Genomic DNA, 17816 nt, shown 5'->3' with positions numbered 1-17816 from the left:
GTGGACTCATCAGACCACAGAACACATTTCCACTTTGCATCAGTCCATCTTAGATGAGCTCCGGCCTAGTGAAGCTGGCGGCGTTCCTGGGTATTGTTGATAAATGGCTTTCGGTTTGCGTAGTAGAGTTTTAAATTGCACTTACAGATGTAGCCACACTCTGTAGTTACTGACAGTGGTTTTATGAAGTGTTCCTGAGCCCATGTGGTGATATTCTTTACACACTGATGTCGCTTTTTTTGATGCAGTACCGCCTGAGGGATCAAAGTTTCGTAATATCATCGCTTACGTGCAGTGATTTCTCCAGATTCTCTAAACCTTTTGATAATTTTATGGACCGTAGATGTTAAAATCCCTAAATACCTTGCAATAGCTCGTTGAGAAATGTTGTCCCAAAACTGTTCGACAATTTGCTTACAAATTGGTGACCCTCGCCCCATCCTTGTTTGTGAATTACTTAGCATTTCATGGAAGCTGTTTTTATACCCAATCATGGCACCTACCTGTTCCCAATTAGCCAGCACATCCGTGGGATTTTCCAAAAAAGTGTATGATGAGCATTCCTCAACTTAATTAGTATTTATTGCCACCTTTCCCAACTTTTTTGTCACATGTTGCTGGCATCAAATTCTTAAGTTATTGATTATTTGCACACAAAAAAAAGTTTATCACTTTCAACATCAAATATGTTGTCTTTGTAGCATATTCAACTGAATATGGGTTGAAAATGATTTGCAAATCATTGTATTCTGTTTATATTTATATCTAACACAATTTCCCAACTCATATGGAAACGGGGTTTGTAAAATGGGTGCTGTTGTCTGACCTTATCTTTTTGGGGAAACCATGTCGGGGTATCAGGTTGTTCACAAGCCATTTAATTACTGATTTTGCATCCTCTTTTGAGGTTGTGGTTGCTTCCGGCCAACCACTGTAATTGTCAACGCAAGTCAGCAAGTACCTTTTCCCTTGTACCTGATTGATCATATCAATGAAATCACAAACTTACCATAGATGTGCCCTCACCTCTTCCATATTCCAAAATAATCTACTAAACCACTACCGATGTGCAAAATCCTTATTTTCAAATCAAATTTAGTTATACCTTTTTACCTACTGAAAAATGTTAAAACTACTCCACCTCCCCCTTACGGCAAACCCCGCCTCGCCCTCACAGCAGTCATGCCTACATCAAATCATGGCACCTTCTACATTCCTGTTGTGACTACCAAGAGAGTAAACATTGGGAAACTTAGCCACCCTGCTAACCGAAACAATCTCTGTCCTCCATCCATCCATCCATTTTCTACCGCTTATTCCCTTTCGGGGTTGCGGGGGGCGCTGGCGCCTATCTCAGCTACAATCGGGCGGAAGGCGGGGTACACCCTGGACAAGTCGCCACCTCATCGCAGGGCCAACACGGATAGACAGACAACATTCACACTCACATTCACACACTAGGGCCAATTTAGTGTTGCCAATCAACCTATCCCCTATTCGCTCCAAATCAAAGCCAACCTCGAAGACTGTCAATAATACCATCAGGATGGGTCAGTTGAATGTCAGGTCTCTGAATAACAAGTCATTTTTAATCAAGGATTTTAAACTTGTCTAAACTTGACTTTGTTTTTTTAACTGAAAAATGTTAAAACTATGGAACGTGTCAGAGTCGGATCATTGTCCATTTTGTTCTAACGAGTCTGAATCCACCCTCACTTCCTCCCCCTTCTGTTTCTGAAAAAGGGACTGTGTGTGTAGTTCTATCACTTTCAGAAACATCCAAGAAAAAGGTCAGCTGATCGTCAAGTACAGCAAGAGCAGAGGCCGAGGACAGGTCATGTTTGAGGTCACTGAAAGTCTTTTCAGTCTCTGTGAGTCACTGGAAGGTGGTAATAGGGTAGGGGGCCCCTTAGCGATAACAACCCTACATTTTATGTAAATTATTCAATACGGTGAAAGCGACAAAATATCCTTATATTTATATTGACACAAATACTAGAAAAACACTAACCTTATGGCGGATGCTTTTGCAATAGTAATTTGACATTCTACCACACCTGGTGGCCACAATAATTCGTTAAGTCAAGCTCATGTTGTGGAAAGTTCAATGATGCGGACACGTTTGTTCCTGAATATTTTCTATCAGACTCCTGTCTTGGCGACTTTGTGCATGTAATAAGCAACTATAATTATTTGATATGCTTAAATGTCATGTGTGGTTTTAGCTCAGCTGTTGTGTAGCTGCTGGCTCCTCGTAGCCTACAACCGGGGTGTCCAAAATGCAGCCCATAGTTATGTGTTTAAAAGACAACTGAAACAATTGAAAATGTGGTATTTGTGTGTCAGTTCAATCATCTGGAGCTACGCCCTGTTTCATCATTGGACCTAAGTCTTTGGTTTCGTAGGCGGGACAGAGAGCAAGGGAACAATGTGGGACAGCATTTGTGTCCATCTTATACCATGCTAGTTGTTTGAAAGACATGTCAACATGAGTAGCCACCCCTTGAGTTCCAACATATGGAGTCAAAGGACTCCGGGTATGAGTCGTCTAACTGGTTATCATAACATATGGCGGGTCGGGTGTTGGTACACACGGAAAGAGCTCAGTCAGCCAGGGTTTTCACTGATAGAACAGTTGGAGCAGGAGTTGGGGTACTCAGCAGGTGTCGGCTCATGGAGGAGCCTTGATAGTGGTGTCGCAGCTTGGTGGTTGTACCGTCAGGCAGCACCAGGAAGGTCCCCTCTGTGGGATATTGAATGCCAGGGTACAGTTTGTAAAGCAGGTCGTTATCAAGCAGGCACGGTGTGTGCAGGTCGACCACGAAGGGGTGCTTCAGTGTCTGTCCAGCAATTTGAACCAGAAGTGGTTTGGTGATAGTAACGTTCTTGTGACCTCAACGAAGCCTTCGACCTTCAAAAGGGAAGCACACAGCTTCTTTGGTACCTCTGCATTCAGAGATGAGTGGGTGGCACCAGTGTCAATCACGAACTGATAACATTGTCCGTTGATATTTATGTCCAGCATTGGGCCTGTCTGTATTTCCTGCTGGGGATTCTGCTGTGGGTGCCCTCTGCCACGCCTTCGTGTTTGTCTGGCGGCATAACGGAACCTTTCCTGTTCGGAAATGTTGGGACAGTCTTGAGCCCAGTGACCAGGCTGGTCACTGGCGAAACAGTTTCCATCCCGGACTGGCCTTGAAGAACCGCGTTGTCCACCACCCGGGTCCAACCGTCTGGTCTCACGTCTGTTGAGGATTCTTTCCTCCACCTGCTGGAGCTCAAAAGGAAGGTCACCCACTGCTGAATATACAGTACTTTAGCTGATTTTTGACCTTTTGGTTCTTTTGACATTTTTTCTTCAGTGATTTGTAAACTAAGGAGTTGTTTCTTTGCTGCTCTACCACAGCCTTGTCATTGTCCTCTTGCTTTGTCTAATTCTGCATATCACGTTTAAAATCACAGCATTAATTGTCCCATTAAATGTTAAATAAATGTTAAATCAACTAAATATTATAAGTTAATTGGACTATCATTTATGTCTATCATTTAGTTAGTTGTGCACTCTGACTTCATGTCGTGCGTGATATTCTACAAAATAAAAGCATGCATTTATTCTTGTTCCTCCAGATTCCATTGCACCATTATTTTGATAGCGCGGGCCACACACACACACAAGGTCGTGTGCTAAGTGATAAGCCGACCAACACTTCTGTCCTTTATAACACTTTACATTTCGACTCTTATTATAGTTATTAATCTAGACTTTTATTTGTAATTATTATTCAACACTATTCAAAGCAAATGGTTGTAACGGTTAAAGTAATTTGCATTATACCATCAAAAGTCTATAGCTAACTGAAAGCTGTTGAGATTTGGTGTGCCTCCTTATTATGCCATCATCCTATCTTAGCTCACCACCCAGATGCATGGAGTAATGCAATGTCTAAAAATAAAAAAAATACTCCAACTTAAAAATGTTAGACTACACCTTCAAGTTAGAAGACTTAAAACACATTTTTATTATATTAATTTCCAAACTCACCTCGACCACAGCAGACATTTTCCTCACATCCTATCTCAATATCCTCATAAATTGTAAGACTATGGCATAAGAGGTGTTTCCAAACAGTGGTTAAATAGTTATTTAAGTAATAGATCTCAATATGTGGAAATTAATAAGACTAATTTACAGCCAAATATATTAACTTGTGGGGTTCAACAAGCCTCGTTATTGGGACCTAAATTATTTATTTCAATTATTCTTTGTGGTTTGCTTGCTGTCTTTTTACTTAAGCTCTCATAGCTCAGTATGTCCTCTGATTAGAACTTGTTTAACGCTTGGGGGACGATTTGTTATGACTGGAGCGCTGAGTGTGGCGACTTTTGTCTGTACCTTTCCCGCCCTCTTCACACATCCTCGTTACTAAGACACATTTCTTATCTCAAATTTCTCACCCAGAAGCACAGTTGTACTATGTCAAACCTTGATAATAATAAACAACATTTATCATTCACTCTGACCTACACAAAATAGCCCGGGTGAGGGAAGTCTGGGCTTCCCTGCTTAGGCTGCTGTCCCCGCGACCCGACCTCCGATAAGCGGAGGAAAATAAATAAATGGATGGATCATTCACTCATATGATTTCTGAACTAGGTATTGTAAGAACAACTATAAAATACAAATGTATTTCAGCCACGAACAGCATACGCTGACACACGAATACTATTTATGAATACATTCATTTGTCACTTTCTCATCTTTTCTTCAACTTTTTTTTTTCCTTTACAAACCATATCCTGTATCCATCTCTTCCTTACACACACACACACACACACACACACACACACACACACACACACACACACACACACACACACACACACACACACACACACACACACGCACACATGCACAAACACACACACACACACACGCGCGCTAGCACTCACGCACAAAAGAAAAAAGTGCACGAAAGCTCTTTCTCTACATTTCACTTTACCATAAAACTTCCAGTTACTTTTCTTAATTTACCAAACGTTTGAGTTCACTACTTTTCGTGTGTTGTAAACTCCCTTTTAACCCTTTCAAGAAACGTTCTCTTTTTATTTCTTTTCTTTTTAAACTCTACCTGCTAATTTCATTGTCGACAACAGTACATTCAATTGACCATTAAACAGTAACGATACATGAAATTTTCCCAGCCGCTATCACGTTCCTGTCTGTCACACTTCTTGGCCATTGTGTCTATTTTTCCTTAATTTTAGCGCACACTTCAGTTCCGCCTGGATCTCGCAACCGGGGAACTTTATTGTACTTTTACAAATGACCTCCAGCCGCGGAATTTGTCATATGGTATAGAAGGGCCTCCACCCTTACAGTCCTTAATTTTAGTGCACACGTTAATGTCACATGGATTTCGCAACCAGGGATTATTTTATTGTACTTATACAAATGGCTTCCAACCCATCCTTACTGTACTTTTAGTGCACACGTTAATGTCACATGGAGCTTACAACCAGGGAGTATTTATTATCAATCAATCAATCAATGATTATTAATATAGCCCTAAATCACTAGTGTCTCAAAGGGCTGCACACACCACTACACAAACCACAACACAAACCACAACGACATCCTCGGTAGAGCCACACAACGGTCATTCCACCCGTTACTCTTTTAGGGGAGACCAAATCCCCAGGGCGAGCCACACCCCACTATTTGCTTACTCGTCAGTGAAGCAGCCTGTCACGGTAATGTTGACACAATGCCGTGAGTTGACCACTTATTTACAACTTTTATGTAATTTCGGACAATGCAAAAATGCAACCAATCCATCAAAATCACCATTATGTGTCTGGGGTACAAAACAGTGTTTGACTTACAGACTTCAGGACAGGCTCCTAATTCAGATTTTAGAAAAAGGCTTTGCTTACCTTGATTTATGTGTTGGCCAAGTGAGTCTGTCCGGAAGATTGTAAGTAATGTCCAATTCTCAGCGTGTCATCCCGGACTAGCCCCCAATTGTTGCGTTTGGACCAGATTTTCCTCTGAGGGAATTTTAAGATGCTGGTCACCCCTCAAATTCTTTTGATGACACATAAGCTGGTTTTAAATGAATCCCAGACAGAGTAGTTATTTTGAGATTTTATTCCAAAGCTTTGGAAGACTAATATATGAACAACACATTCAAATCGCATTGCCCAGGTTGATCTGACAATTCTACGGAAGTCTTGCCTTTTTCTCTACGCCACTCGCCCTCCTCCCCCACCCCTCCAGAGCGAATCCACATATCTATTCTCCTCCTAAGCCTGGGGCATTTTAGATAAGAAGGGTGTTATGTGTACTAGTCACATTCCAAGCTCAAGGTCCACACATGCACACAACTTAGCTGTTTTCAAATATGACTAGGATTTAAAAAGAAATAACTCTTGAATATGGATATAGGTAAATATCTATCTCCGTCAATATATATGTATATGTATGTATGTATGTATGTATGTGTATATATATATATATATATATATATATATATATATATATATATATATATATATATATATATATATATATATATATATATATAAAATAAATCCGTTACTTTCAGTGAATTATAGCTATATCAATATTTATTTTCTTATTTTATATATATATATATATACACATATACATATATATATATATATATATATATATATATATATACACACACTTGAATTTCAGTGTTCATTTATTTACACATGTAGACACACATAACACTCATCTACTAATTGTTGTATTTGAAAGTGAAATTTTTTGCAGCCAGTAGCACAGCCTTTGAAGGAGCATAGGTATGGGCAGCATCTGTGAAATATAATATGCAGGAAAGGAGTGAGTGCAGGGTTGAATTATCCATCCTCGTTCTATTCCTGTCACTATCTATCTAACCATGCTCAAGACCCTCTCTGATGACTTGCAAGCGTACTTCTTCTTCTTACTCGTCGTTGTCATGACTGTCTCTTTTCGTTCTTCTGCTTCATCTCCTTCTTGTTGTGTGTGTAGTTGCGCACTCTCTAAAAGCCGTAGATGTTATAACGTGACTGGGCCAGCACACTGTTTATATGGAGGAAAAGTGGATGTCACTGAGGTCCGCATACCTGGAGGGGACGTGCCTTGTTGTCCGGCTGGAAATGGGGAGAAATTCGGGAGAATGGTTCTCCCGGGAGATTTTCAGGAGAGGCATTGAAATTCGGGAGTCTCCCGGAAAATTTGGGAGGGTTGGCAAGTATGGCCACAAAGTGCTGAATAAATTTGGCACGTTTACGCTCGAAAAAACTCTACTGGAAAAAATCTACAATCACACCGCTCCCCAGAGGACGCCACCTTGGGCCCATGTGGTCCATAGCTGAAACAGCCGGTATTATGTAAACAACGCAGCTGGGGGAAAGGAAGGCCGCTCAGTAAACAAAAACAACATTGGAGGGAAACCTTGTTTTAACCAAGCAATATGGATATGTTTCGTTTAGAGATGTCCGAAAATGGCTTTTTTGCCGATATTCCAATATTGTCCAAATCTTAATTACCCATTCCGATATCAACCGATACCGATATATACAGTCGTGGAATTAACACATTATTATGCCTAATTTAGTTGAGGTTGAGTTGGGGGGGTAGCGGGGGGTGTATATTATAGCATCCCGGAATAGTAAGTGCTGCAAGAGGTTCTGGCTATTTGTTCTGTTGTGTTTATGTTGTGTTACGGTGGGGATGTTCTCCCGAAATGTGTTTGTCATTCTTGTTTGGTGTGGGTTCACAGTGTGGCACATATTTGTAACAGTGTTAAAGTTGTTTATACTGCCACGTTCAATGTGACCTGTATAGCTGTTGACCATGTTAGCCTGGCTTTCTTTGTGTGTGAAAAGCCGTAGATATTATGTGACCGGGCCGGCACGCAAAGGAAGTGCCTTTAAAGTTTATTGGCGCTCTGTACTCGTCCTTACGTCCGTGTACCACTCCGCATAGTGGCGTTTTAAAAAGTCATCGATTTTACTTTTTGAAACGGATACCAATAATTTCCGATGTTACATTTTAAAGCATTTATCGGCCGATAATATCGGACTGCCGACATCCCAAGTTTCGTTCATATTTTTCAGCTTTTCCACCTTGTGTTGATTTTGGTACAACCTTTGAGGACGGAAACGCAACACATTGCAGTGAACGTAGCTGTATTGCTTGGTTGTAAGAAGGTGTCAGGGTGTGTAGCCGTTGACTGACTCAATGACATCCTCTCTGGTCAACAAAAGCACCATGAAGACTCTTGCGGGAACTCTCACTCAATGCATGCACCTCCTGGTACCCCAGCACCTCCAAAACCCTCAAATCTCCAAACATCCCAGAACAAGCTAGTCAGGTTACTTCTAGACTTCCACCCTCGATCACACCTGACTCCTACCCACTTCTCCAAAGTGGGCTGGCTCAGGGTGGAGGACAGAGTAAAACAACTTGCACTGAGCCTAGTCTATAAAATGTGCTACACCTCCCTGATACCGAAGTACTTGTCAAACTACTTCCAGAACGTAAATGACCGCCATTACTACATCATCATCATCGGCGGTCACTCGAACGAGTATGACGATCCTCCTGGTAGGGGTGTATTCCTTTATGGAGGAGGCCTGTGCTTAGTTTGACGGGGGGAGACTGGTGCACAGACAGTCACCACTCGATCCTTGACAGAATCGGGTCAGGGTCCAGTGGCATGGAGTCCAAGACGACTGGGGACCCTTTTGCTGCTGCAGCCTTCTTCCGCCATCGCAGCCGTTGTGGTAGTTTGTGAATCTACCGTCTTCTGCCTACTCCATCGTTGAGGTCTTCACTGTATCTCTGGCAAGGGGGCAGTCAGGTACTAGGCCTTTGCCAAGGGCCACCTGGGGTAACAGTAATAAAGGGGTTAACCTCCTTGTGCCCTCCACATCCCACCCCCCGCATTGTAAATAATCCAATGTATATACTCTGATGATTAACCTGTATGATGACTGTATTATGCTGATAGTATATATTTGTACCATGAATTGATTAACGTGGACCCCGACTTAAACATGTTGGAAAACGTACGCAAGTGTTACCATTTAGTGGTCAGTTGTACGGAATATGTACTGTACTGTGCAATCTACTAATAAAAGTTTCAATCAATCAATCAATCAATCAAAACATCACTTCCTGTGCTGCAGCTGAATCTGGAGAAGAAGTGGCAGATGAACATCTCCTGCGTGGTCGAGTGTCCCGTTAACTGTCAGCTGTCCGAGTGGTCGGCATGGTCACAGTGCTCTCAGACGTGCGGCCTGGAGGGTAAGCCACATTTTGCGTTTGTTTTTGTGATGTTCTCTGTACCTGTGTGCTTCAGCAGGGATTCTCAAACTGCCAAAGAATCACTTAATTAAATATTGTAATGACATGCCTCGGGGAGTTATCAATATGGTAGCCGTTACATTCCGACAAGAGATGTCCGATAATGGCTTTTTTGCCAATATCCGATATTCCGATATTGTCCAACTCTTAATTACCCATTCCGATATCAACCGATACAGATATATACAGTCGTGGAACTAACACATTATTATGCATAATTTTGTTGTGATGCCCCGCTGGATGCATCAAACAATGTAACTAGGTTTTCCAAAATAATACATAATAATAAATGCCAACATGGCACTGCCATATTTATTATTGAAGTCACAAAGTGCATTATTTTTTTAAAAATGCCTCAAAACAGCAGCTTGGAATTTGGGACAAGCTCTCCCTGAGAGAGCATGAGGAGGTTAAGGTGGGTAGGGCTGGGTTGAGGTGTGGGTAGAGGGTAGCGGCGGGTGTATATTGTAGCATCCCGGAAGAGTTAGTGCTGCAAGGGCTTCTGGCTATTTGTTCTGTTGTGTTTATGTCGTGTTACAATGCGGATGTTCTCCCAAAATGTGTTTGTCATTCTTGTCTGTGTGGGTTCACAGTGTGGCACGTATTTGTAACAGTGTTAAAGTTGTTTATACGGCCATCCTCAGTGTGACCTGTATGGTTGTTGACCAAGTATGATGTACATTCACTTGTGTGTGCGAAAAAGCTATATATATTATGTGACTTGGCCGGCACGCAAAGGCAGTGCCTTTAAGGTTTATTGGCGCTCTTTACTTCTCCCTACGTCCGTGTACACAGCGGCATTTTAAAAAGTCATACATTTTACTTTTTGAAATCAATACCGATAATTTTGAAACCCATCCATCCATCCATTTCTACCGCTTATTCCCTTTGAGGTAGCAGGGGGCGCTGGTGCCTATCTCAGCTACAATCGGGCGGAGGGCAGGGTACACCCTGGACAAGTCGCCACCTCATCGCAGGGCCATCACAGATAGACAGACAACATTCACACTCACATTTACACACTAGGGCTAATTTAGTGTTGCCAATCAACCTATCCCCAGGTGCATGTCTTTGGAAGTGGGAGAAAGCCGAAGTACCCGGAGGGAACCCACGCATTCACGGGGAGAACATGCAAACTCCACACAGAAAGCTCCCCGGCCCGGGATTGAAACCTGACTACTCAGGACCTTTGTATTGTGAGGCAGACGCACTAACCCCTCTGCCACCGTGAAGCCTTGATTGAAACCGATACTGATAATTTCCGATATTACACTTTAAAGCATTTATCGGCAGTCCGATAATATCGGACATCTCTAATTCCGACTACTGTAGGCCTTAGCCGACGTCAAAATAAACATTTTAGGCCCTGTCTACATTAAGCCGGATAACTCCTTAAACAAATAATTATTCGTAGCCTCAGGCCAGCGTCAGCCACACTAAACCATCGTTTAAGGTTCCCCTCCTTGGATAATTTGTGTGTGATAGTAAGTGCGCCGTGTATTTCTTGAATATCCGGCTCCAAGCTTTGTATGGACTCATTGAGCGTTTACAAACTGAGTTCGGAGAGGAAGTGACGCCAGAAAGAACGTACCATGGCCAGCTTCATAACAACTGGTTGCATAACTCGGAGATAGCCACACTGCAAAAACTCGATCATCAATCAATCAGTTTATTTATATAGCCCTAAATCACAAGTATCTCAAAGGGCTGCACAAACCACAACTACATCCTTGGTATAAAGCCCACATAAGGACAAGGAAAAACTCACCCCAGTGAGACGTCGGTGACAGTGACTATGACAAACCTTGGAGAGGACCGCATATGTGGGCAACCCACCCCCCTGTGACCATTTTTTTAATTCAAGTACCCCCTAATCAGAGCAAAGCATTTTTGTTTGGAAAAAAAAAAGAGATAAAGAAGTAAAATACAGCACTATGTCATCAGTTTCTGATTTATTAAATTGTATAACAGTGCAAAATATTGCTCATTTGTTGGGGTGTTTCTTGAACTGTTTGGAAAAAAAGATATCAACATAACTAAAATCTTGTTGAAAAATAAACAAGTGATTAAAATATAAATAAATCTTTCTACACAAAGAAGCCGTCATCAACTTAAAGTGCCCTCTTTGGGGATTGTAATAGAGATCCATCTGGATTCATGAACTTAATTCTAAACTTTTCTTTACAAAAAAGACATCTTTAACATCAATATTTATGGAACATGTCCACAAAAAAATCTAGCTGTCACTGCTGAATATTGCATTGTTGTATTTTTTTTTCCACAGTTTATGAACTTACATTCATATTTTGTTGAAGTATTATTCAATAAATATATTTATAAATGATTTTTTAATTGTTGTTATTTTTAGAATATATATTTTTTTAATTCTCACGTACCCCTTGGCATACCTTCAAGTACCCCCAGGGCTACGCGTACCCCCATTTGAGGACCACTGTGCTAGAGCAATGGCATCATAATTAAAGATAAAATAATTTACTTTCCCTAAATATGTAAAAGTATTCATATTCTCTTCATGTCATATTATGCTTCTTCCAGCGCTGTTGTTTTTAGTTTATAAAGTTTGTATCCAAATCAGCTGTGATTCTATTTACCGAAAAATGTTGTCCATTTGTCAAAGGAGAGACAACGAGAATGCAGGCTCCCGTGGATGTGATAAAAACAGGTAGTGTGTGCTGTGTATTACCTGGCTGGCTTGGGAAGACTACGGAAAACAGTAAATGCATTTGGACTGGCAAAGCAGAATTTATCAGTTATATTTATCAGTTATGTCGAGCGATTACGCAACGTCTTGGTCCAGAGTATATAAAGTTTGCTAGCAAATTGTTTACTTTCACGTGTCCATTAAAGATCAGCACGTTGTGCCTTCGCCTTGTTTTCCGTTTTTTGTACTTCTTTGAGTTTGGATAATTAAATCATGTTTTTACCTTCACGCCTTGTCCGGAGTAGTCTGTCTGCCTTCCTGACACGTCGTGACAGAAGCGAGCACGAAGGAAGGGTGAGACGATGTAGTAGACGGAAGCCGAGAGAGTGAGTTTGGCGTGACTTTGACGTTATAAATGTGAAACTTGGAGCCAAGCTATGCCCACGTAAATGGAATGTTTACCCAAAATAAACCGGAAAAAAACGTCCCAGCCAGCTGGACTAAACAGACAACTGTCTATCCAGTGATTCACTATAGTATTGATCATGTTTCATGCAAATGCGGGCTAATACTTAACAGATACTGTAATATTATCATGTCCTTTAGTCAGTACAGGTTGGTGTCCTATCGCATTGTGTTGTGCATTACAAACTCAAAAGCCATTCAGCTACTGACGCAAAATCTAGCTCAGGGGTCACCAACCTTTTTGAAACCAAGAGCTACTTCTTGGGTACTGTTTAATGCGTAGGGCTACCAGTTTGATACACTTAAAAAAATTGCCAGAAATAGCCAATTTGCTCAATTTACCTTCAATATATATATATATATATATATATATATATATATATATATATATATATATAAAATGGGTATTTCTGTCCGTCATTCCGTCATACATTATTTTTCCTTTTACAGAAGGTTTTTTGTAGAGAATAAATGATGAAAAAAACACTTAATTGAACGGTTTAAAAGAGGAGAAAACAGGAAAAAAAATTAATTAAATTTGGAGACATAGTTTATCTTCAATTTCGACTCTTTCAAATTAAAAATTCAACCGAAAAAACAAAGAGAAAAACTAGCTAATTAGAAACTTTCTGAAAAAATTTAAAAAAGAATTTATGGAACATCATTAGTAATTTTTCCTGATTAAGATTAATTTAAGAATTTTGATGACATGTTTTAAATAGGTTAAAATCCAATCTGCATTTTGTTATAATATATAACAAATTGGACCAAGCTATATTTCTAACAAAGACAAATCATTATTTATTTTAGATTTTCTTGAACAAACCTTTTTAAAGAAATTTAAAAGACTTTGAAATAATATTTAAATTTTATTCTAAAGATTTTATAGATTTGCCAGAATAACTTTTTGGAATTTTAATCATAATAAGTAATATTTCACAAATATTCTTCTTTGAAAAAGCAGAAGCTAAAATGAAGAATTAAATTAAGATGTATGTATTATTCTTTACAATAGAAAAATAAATTTACTTGAATATTGATTTAAATTGTCAGGAAAGAAGAGGAAGGAATTTAAAAGGTAAAAAGGTATATGTGTTTAAGAATCCAAAAATAATTTTTAAAGTTGTATTTTTTCTCTAAAATTGTATTTCTGAAAGTTATAAGAAGCAAAGTAAAAAAAAAAAATGAATTTATTTAAACAAGTTTCTTTAAAACATTTTCTTGGATTTTCAAATTCTATTTGAGTTTTGTCTCCCTTCGAATTAAAAATGTCGAGCAAAGCGAGACCAGCTTGCTAGTAAATAAATAACATTTTAAAAATAGAGGCAGCTCACTGGTAAATGCTGCTATTTGAACTATTTTTAGAACAGGCCAGCGGGCGACTCATCTGGTCCTTACGGGCTACCTGGTGCCCGTGGGCACCGCGTTGGTGACCCCTGATCTAGCTTAACTATCTAATAAGAGTAAGTGAGACAGCAGTTAAACACATTATTGATTAACTCCCACAGCATTAGATTAGATTAGATTAGATTAGATGTTGTCAATTTACAAAATGCTATTGTGACAATTGCTTTAACACAACAGAATTTCAAAAGTGAGTGTCAGGTGTTAAACTTTATCATTGGTGTGCCGTCAGGGCCAGCAAGACCTTCTATGCTGGACTAACATAACCACAAATTATCATAATAATTAAAGACAAAATAATTGACTTTCCATAAATATGTAAAAGTATTTATATTCTCTTTATGTCATATTGTGCTCCTTCCAGCGCTGTTGTTTTTAGTTTATACTGTTTGTATCCAATCAGAAATCAGCTACCTTATGTGTGTGCACTATAAGTGACCGCCCACATACAGTTGGTAGACAATTGCCATAGCCAATCAGATTAGGAGTTGTTGTCAGTAAGGCCTCACCTTCAACGTGACATTTACGCGCCGTGTGATTGGATACTCATTTGGACCGTTAGCGGATGAATTAGAGAACACATACAGTTGACAGACAGTTGCGATAGCCAATCAGATCACAAGTTGTTGACAGTAGATGTTCTGTTGCAACTAGAAGTTTGAAACTGTTGTTGTTAGTGTGTCATGCTTGTCATTTAATGAACTTTGTTACATGTGTATTTGTCGCCATCAAGTGGTCAGGGCATCTTTAGGAAGTGTGTACTTTCAATCAAACTTCATTGACCGGAAGTCGCAAAAGCCAAGGAGAGAAATTTGCGGTATATGTTTTAATTGCTGATGCTTTTTTAATGGATTTTTAAATGTGTGTATGGATGGAGGGGGGGCGTGGTGCAGTCGGGAGAGTGGCCGTGCCAGCAACCTGATGGTTCCCAGTTCGATCCCCACCTTCTACAAACCTCATCACGTCCGTTGTGTCCTTGAGCAAGACACTTCACCCTTGCTCCTGATGGGTCGTGGTTAGGGCCTTGCATGGCAGCTCCTACCATCTTGGTGTGTGTGAGTGGGTGAATGTGGAAATAGTGTCAAAGCGCTTTGAGCACCTTGATGTGAGAAAAGCGCTATATAAGTATAACCCATCAAAAAGTATTACGATATTAGCTTAAGGCTAAAATCGTAGCATGCTAGGCTAGAACAAGACGTCCTCAGTGTTCACTCTTACAAAACCCGTTTCCATATGAGTTGGGAAATTGTGTTGGATGTACATATGAACAGAATACAATGATTTGCAAATCATTTTCAACCCATTTTAAGTTGAATATGCTACAAAGACAACATATTTGATGTTCAAACTGATAAACATTTTTTTGTTGTTGCAAATAATCATTAACTTTAGAATTTGATGCCAACAACACATGACAAAGAAGTTGGGAAAGGTGGCAATAAATACTGATAAAGTTGAGAAATGCTCATTGAACACTTATATGGAACATCCCACAGGTGTGCAGGCTAATTGGGAACAGGTGGGTGCTATGATTGGGTATAAAAGCAGCTTCCATGAAATGCTAAGTAGTTGACAAACAAGGATGGGGCCAGGGTCACCAATTTGTAAGCAAATTGTCGAACTGTTTTGGAACATTTCTCAACGAGCTATTGCAAGGAATTTAGGGATTTTACCATCTACGGTCCATAAAATCATCAAAAGGTTCAGAGAATCTGGAGAAATCACTGCACGTAAGCGATGATATTACGGACCTTTGATCCCTCAGGCAGTCCTGCATCAAAAAAACATCAGTGTGTAAAGGATATCACCACATGGACTCAGGAACACTTCATAAAACCATTGTCAGTAACTACAGTTGGTCGCTACATATGTAAGTGCAAGTTAAAACTCTACTATGCAAAGCGAAAGCCATTTATCAACAACACCCAGGAACGCCACCGGCTCCCCTGGGCCTGAGCTCATCTAAGATGGACAGATGCAAAGTGGAAAAGTGTTCTGTGGTCTGACGAGTCCACATTTCCAATTATATTTGAAGACTGTGAACGTGGTGTCTTCCGGAACATAGAGGAAAATAACCATCCGGATTGTTATAGGCGCAAAGTTCAAAAGCCAGCATCTGTGATGGTATGGGGGTGTATTAGTGCCCAAGGCATGGGTAACTTACACATCTGTGAAGGCACCATTAATGCTGAATGGTCCATACAGGTTTTGGAACAACATATGTTGTGATCCAAGCAACGTTATCATGGACGCCCCTGCTTATTTCAGCAAAACAATGCCAAGCCACGTGTTACAACAGCGTGGCTTTGTAGTAGAAGGGTGCGGGTACTTTCCTGGCCCGCCTGCAGCCCAGACATGTCTCCCATCTAAAATGTGTGGCGCATTATGAAGCGTAAAGTACGACTTAAGCTGTACGTCAAGCAAGAATGGGAAATAATTCCACTTTCAAAGCTTCAACAATTAGTTTCCTCAGTTACCAAACGTTTATTGAGTGTTGTTAAAAGAAAATGTGATGTAACACAGTGGTGAACATGCCCTTTCCCAACTACTTTGGCATGTGTTGCAGCAATGAAACTCTAAGTTAATTATTATTTGCAAAAAAAAAAAAAATGTTTCTGAGTTTGAACATCAAATATGTTGTCTTTGGTAGTGCATTCAATTGAATATGGGTTGAAAAGGATATGCAAATCATTGTATTCCGTTTATATTTACATCCAACACAATTTCCCAACTTATATGGAAACGGGGTTTGTACAATAACAATGTCTTTGTTGGTTCCTAAACAGGTTACTTAACAAAAATTATGTATTGTTGACGGTTTTCGGATGCATTTTTTAAGTGATTTAGAGATAGAATTGATTGCTCATTAGCTGCATTGCTTGCCACCTTTGATTGATTGATTGATTGAAACTTTTATCAGTACAGTACATACTGTATTCCGTACAATTGACCAATAATTGTACAGAATAAGTTTTTCAACTTGTTTAAGTCGGGGTCAATTCATAATAACCTAGAACGAGACGATTATTAAAAAAAAAAAACTAAAGAAAAAACAAAACAAAAAAATGTCGTCTTCTTGTTTCTCATACGGATTGTGAAGTATAGGCAAAATTCCAAAAAATTGCAGTTCCCCTCTATACCTGAGACTTAGGTAAAAAAGAAATTGCCATCTTTTTTGTAGTTGTATTCCTTTTTTTTAATTATTGTTATTATTTTTTGTATTGATCCTACACTACCATAGCATTTTTGTGTGACACGGTTTTGTCACGGTTTAATTGCTTTTTTGTTTTTTTTGTGACTGTATTGTTTTGCATTGATTAAGCCCTGTAAATTTTTTGTTTTTTCTTTCTTTCTATTTTTAAGGATGAACGGTGGAGAGGTCCTCGGGGGGTGGTCTTGTCATCACTTCCTGAGGATCCTTGATGCCGAGGAATATTCATCCATTTTGCTATGGTCAGGATAGCCTGCTGATCATTAGCCGGAGCAGGATGGATGGATGTATACCGCATTTTTCGGAGTATAAGTCGCTCTGGAGTATAAGTTGCACCTGCCGAAAATGCGTAATAATATATACGTCGCACTGCAGTATAAGTCGCATTTTTGGGGGAAATTTATTTGATAAAATCCAACATCAAGAATAGACGTTTGAAAAGCAATTTCAAATAAATAAAGAATAGTAACAGGCTGAATAAATGTACGTTATATGAGGCATAAATAACCAACTGAGAAGGTGCCTGGTATGTTAACGTAACATATTATGGTAAGAGTCATTCAAATAACTATAACATATAGAACATGCTATACATTTACCAAACAATCTGTCACTCCTAATCGCTATATCCCATGAAATCTTATACGTCTAGTCTCTTACGTGAATGAGCTAAATAATATTATTTGATATTT

At 39.7% G+C, this 17816-nt stretch overlaps 1 protein-coding gene across 1 annotated transcript in view; it reads left to right on the top strand.

Moving 5' to 3' along the window:
* thsd7ab (thrombospondin, type I, domain containing 7Ab) overlaps positions 1-17816 on the top strand; it is a 351090-nt gene that overhangs the window by 283086 nt on the left and 50188 nt on the right. Inside the window, exon 23 of the mRNA XM_061916619.1 lies at positions 9205-9322. Coding sequence (XP_061772603.1) covers positions 9205-9322 — 118 coding nt within the window. The remainder of the gene's footprint in view (positions 1-9204; positions 9323-17816) is intronic.

This window comes from Nerophis ophidion, linkage group LG11 (genome assembly GCF_033978795.1).
Source record: "Nerophis ophidion isolate RoL-2023_Sa linkage group LG11, RoL_Noph_v1.0, whole genome shotgun sequence".
Lineage (NCBI taxonomy): Eukaryota > Metazoa > Chordata > Actinopteri > Syngnathiformes > Syngnathidae > Nerophis > Nerophis ophidion.
Note: the sequence above shows the minus strand (reverse complement) of the source record. Positions and strands in the feature narration are given on the sequence as shown.